The 4838-nt window shown below is 36.5% G+C and overlaps 1 protein-coding gene across 1 annotated transcript in view; it reads right to left on the bottom strand.

The window, feature by feature from the left end:
• LOC107551113 (fibulin-2-like) overlaps positions 1–4838 on the bottom strand; it is a 64860-nt gene that overhangs the window by 6321 nt on the left and 53701 nt on the right. The window contains exons 14-16 of the mRNA XM_016232607.1: positions 4267–4383; positions 3795–3923; positions 1438–1561 (exon numbers count right to left, since the gene is read on the bottom strand). Coding sequence (XP_016088093.1) covers positions 1438–1561; positions 3795–3923; positions 4267–4383 — 370 coding nt within the window. The remainder of the gene's footprint in view (positions 1–1437; positions 1562–3794; positions 3924–4266; positions 4384–4838) is intronic.

The following is a 4838-nucleotide window of genomic DNA, read 5'->3' as shown; positions in this document are numbered from 1 at the left end:
GACTAAAACTAGACTAAATGTCATCAGTTTTCGTCGACTAAAACTAGACTAAAATGCTCAGACTTTTAGTCAACTAAAACTTGACTAGACTAAAAAGAGTATGAACGTGACAAAAACTAATAAAAACTAAAATGACAGTTTCACACAAAGACTAGACTAAAACTAAAATTAAAACAGGCCGCCAAAAACCACTAATGGTTGAGGTGTGCTGTTCAGTGATAAAACAGGCAGCTTGCATTGAAGAAGCCATATAGACACTTAGGGGTGGGCTCTTTTGATTCGGATCAATAAGGACCACCAACCTAAAACACCCTTACTTGATTGTCTTGTTCCGCTGTTTAACTAAATGTTGTACAGCATAACATACTGTACATAGGTAACAGAGTAATACAGTGATACTGTCTCCTAAAATGACCACAACGTAGTCAACGCAGGTGTTTTTGGACCTGCTGACTCCTAGCTGCTGTTAAATCTCTGATAGATCTGCGAATCTCAGGAGGGCTGATGGTGAGCAGTATGAGTTCCCACCAATCAGAGTCCATGCTGACACTGGCCAGAAGTGTGTGTTTGAACTACTGCCTAATCAAAGCAATCTGCCTCCATTCCCTTTGCTTAGCAGAAACCATGCTCTGTAAGGAGCCAGCGTCAATACAGATGGCACAAGAATGCTATAGTGAATGTATTTATGCTCTAAGCAATGCAGATGTACAGAGCCAGTACAACAAGTGTGCATGTGCATCTGGATGACTTCCAGTTTCACCATTATGTAATAATACTTTATTTCTTGATAAAATCTGACAGATCATTTATTTCTTGTATTAAAGGGGCAGTTCACCAAAAAAATAAAAAAATCTGTTAATATCAATTATTGACACTTATGTTTTTCCAAACCCATAAGTCTTTGGCAAATCTGCGAAACACAAAGAAATATATTATTAATGAAACCTGAGAGGTTTCTACTTTCCATTGGAAGTCAGTGTAATCAAAGCTTAAAAGCTCCAAAAAGGTTATAAATGTTATAAAGTTTTTTTGATGGATGGATGGATGCACTTTATTTTTGATTCAATATCTCTCCACCATTCACTGCCATTATAAAGCTTGGAACAGCCAGGACATTTTTTAATGGAACTCCGTTTGTATTTGTCTGAAAGAAGAAAGTAATATACACCTAGGATGGCTTGAGGGTGAGTAAATCATGGGGTAAATTTCATTTTTAGGTGAACTATCCCTTTAAGTTTGTTATTGTTCCTGGTGTGATCGGGCCTTGAATTACAAAATTTTTATTTTGGGGTGAACTATCCCTTTAAGAGTTATGAAACTTTTGATTACAGTGGTGAGTTGGACAGGGTCCATCCACGCTGGCAGGTTTACTGTTGGATCCCACATGTGTTCTGCATGATAAATGTGATTGGGAAAAAATCTGCAGGCCATACTTACATGTCTGACACTCTCCTGTAGTTGTCTGGACATGTAAATGAAAAGCAACGGAAGCCTCCTTGGATGTTGAAACAAGTCTGGGAAGCAGAGCAATTGTGCGATCCAATGGCACATTCGTCAATATCTGAAAACGAAAGGGAAGACAACAGCTAAATTGATGTCATAAATCCATTCGATCAAAAACTGAGACTTCTGAGACTGCTTAAACCTTTCATGTCATTATTCCTTTCCTAAGTATTCTTTTTAGTCCTTACAACTTATATAAAAAAGAGTAAATGGAAATTCAATGTTGAATCAAAAGTAAACTATTAGACTTTTTGTAAGGCTTTATTACATAAATAAATATCTAAATGGCAGCGCATGTTACATTTTACCTGGCCCCAATCAATGCTAGCAGGGTTGTCAGGAGGGACGACTGATGTCTGCGGTGACTAACCACCAGTCTTCATTCTGGTAGGAGTCCATTTTGGCCCCTCCAGAAGTAATTAATTATGCATCTCATTTTACAAAAGCAAAGTCCTCGTTACAGCTCGCCGGCTCCAATCCGCAGACTAATTCATTTGGTGCAGGCTAGCGCTAACCTCCGGGAGCATGTACAGGCTCTTCTTCACCTCTCATTGACTTTCCTATGTTGAGAGCCTGAGGGAGTTTTGTCAATTTTGTGATCTTTCAGTGAGCGATGGAGGACACCGAGCGGCGCTGTGTTGAACCTGAGGTTGGCTCTTCACAACACAATGTGCCAATTAGAGAAATTAAGGCTCGGAATTGAGTTTGTAGCATTTGGCTTTAGAAAGGTGTTGGCTAGAATTTGAACCACAGTTTAAAGGAACTGTTCACCCAAAAATTCTGTTATCTTCATCCTTGTGTCATTCCAAATCAATATGCATTTCTTTCTTGTGCATATATTATATTATATTTTATTTTATTGTATATTATATTATACAGTTCTTAGTCCGGTCTTGTCTCATACATGCATTTCTACATTTGAATGGACTGTTCTGTGTTAGATTTTCTTTGTTGTTTTGAATTTGTTTGCTGTTTTTGTTTTATGTTCTGAATTGCTTGCGTATAGATGCTTGCCTCAACTACCCTTTTTGTACCCAGCATAACATTACAATTATATTATCCAAACTATGCATGATTTTGTACCCAGCATAACATTACAATTATATTTTCAAAACTATGCATGATTATATGGTTAACTGTATTTTATTATTAATATTTAGTATTGTATAATTTCTCCGATCACAAATGCAGACATGGTTTTATGTTTACGTGGCGCGACCCAACGCAACTCATAAAAAGACAGTACAAGTCATTATAATCCATAATAATGTCCCCACTGGATGCAACGAATGCCTCGTTTGTTATGGGTTTTCATGTTTTTGAATCATTGCTCCAGCCTGACAGGGCATCATCACAATGTGGTAAGGGGTGTAACATTTCCGTCACACGCTTGAGGTATTCGGCCAATCACAAGGCACTGGATAGCGGGCCAATCACAGCACACCTCGCTTTTTCAGACCGATGAGCTTTGTAAAAATCGACGCGTTTCAGAAAGGCGGGGCATAGAGGAGAAACAATAATGTACAGTATGTGGAAAATAATGTGTTTTTTGAACCTTAAACCGCATAAACACATTTCATTACACCAAATAATGTTATTTTTAGCAGCATCATATGACCCCTTTAAATACACACACTTATATGGGTCAAAATGCCTGTCTTTGAAGTATCCTCGTAAACACCGTAATTTAGGTCTTAAGTAAAAGAAAGAAAACACACGTGTAACAGTATATTGGATCTGGGCAGCTCTTAAAGTGACAGCAGTCTAATATTCCTGCTGTCTGTCATTCATGTTAATCAAACAACAAAAGAGAGAAAAGCGAAAAACAAGAGAAAATCTCTCACTGCTCTTGACTAAATCACTTTTATAACTTTAATAAGAATAAATATATATTTAATTTACACAGTGAAGAATATGCAGTGTTTTTTTGATTGACACTGGTGACAATAATTATGAAATTTCTATGGTATCAAAAATTTTGTTATCATAAAGAGCTTATTTAAAGCAAAAATAACTATATTGTGATATATATCGTTACCGTGAAATAAAATTACTCATATCATGATATAAGATTTTGGTCATATCGCCCACCCCTACATACAGTTTGTAACGATTTGAGGATGAGTAAATGATGACAGAATTTTAATTTTGGGAAGACTATCCTGTTTAATAGGATAATCAGAGCATAAATCCTAAACATTCAGTGTTACGCTATGTGCTTTTAATTATACAGAAGATGAAGCAAAGACTTATAAGTAATAAGATAAAGTAATATAGCACTTTAGTGTTACCTTGACAGGTGCGTCCATTAGGTGACATAGAGTAACCATGGGGAGGACAGGCACATGTGTAGCTACCTGGGACATTCACACACTGGAATGCACAGAGGTTTCCAATGCTCTGTGAGCACTCGTCGATATCTAGAGAACAAATAAGAGCATTTCATCTTTATCACTGAGAAAACTAGCCATTTATAAAGAACATCACAACAAACCACTGTGAGATGGGTTTGGCCATTAACCAGAAAGATTTGTGTTTAAGAAACTGTGCCAACAACACACTAATTGCTACACTTTGCTGAAAAAAATCCATCCTTATTAAAATATTCAGGACATTATTGATCTCATATCACCATCAGAGGATCCCCATCATCTCTTTAATCAACATACAGTATAATGGGAATGTGTCCTTGTACTTTAATCCTTAAATGGTACGAATGGATTGATGAAAACTATTTTTTTAAGGACATTGATAACACTTCACCTTCACATGTGTGCCCGTCCTCTTTCAGGTAGTAGCCCATTCGGCAATAACACTGGTAGGAGCCATAAATGTTTGCACACTCCTGACTGCAGGGATTGTTGTCACATTCATTAATATCTATGAGAGAACACAGAAAACATCAAGTTTCTGGATTAAAAACTGTTTGTTTGTACAAATTTGCATGAATCATTACAGTCTTGTGCACACTGGCAGGGTGTCATAACAGCGCAAATATAAAATGGGGTCCAAAAGTCTGATACCACTCTGAAAATTTGGGATTGAAAATCTAATTAAAACCTGGGAAAATGGTTAGGCAGATGTAAATAAAATTTAAAAATAATGAAAAAGAGGAAATATTTATAATTTTGCACTATTTATAGATGACTAATGGATCATTCTCAGATCATAATGGAGAACATGGACAGCTGTTTTTTATATTCAGCTGTCATGTTCATGAAAAAAAATATTGTTTTAAACTGCTGACTCTGCAAAATGGCACATGGAGTATATTTTTATTTTACTACTGTTGTCCCTCTGAAACCACACTAAAAGTCACCTCATGAAAAGTTCCT

This window comes from Sinocyclocheilus grahami, unplaced genomic scaffold, assembly GCF_001515645.1.
Source record: "Sinocyclocheilus grahami isolate Dianchi unplaced genomic scaffold, SAMN03320097.WGS_v1.1 scaffold415.1, whole genome shotgun sequence".
NCBI classification, from domain to species: Eukaryota; Metazoa; Chordata; class Actinopteri; order Cypriniformes; family Cyprinidae; genus Sinocyclocheilus; species Sinocyclocheilus grahami.
The sequence above is the reverse complement of the archived record's forward strand: the minus strand, read 5'-3'. Positions and strand labels throughout refer to the sequence as shown.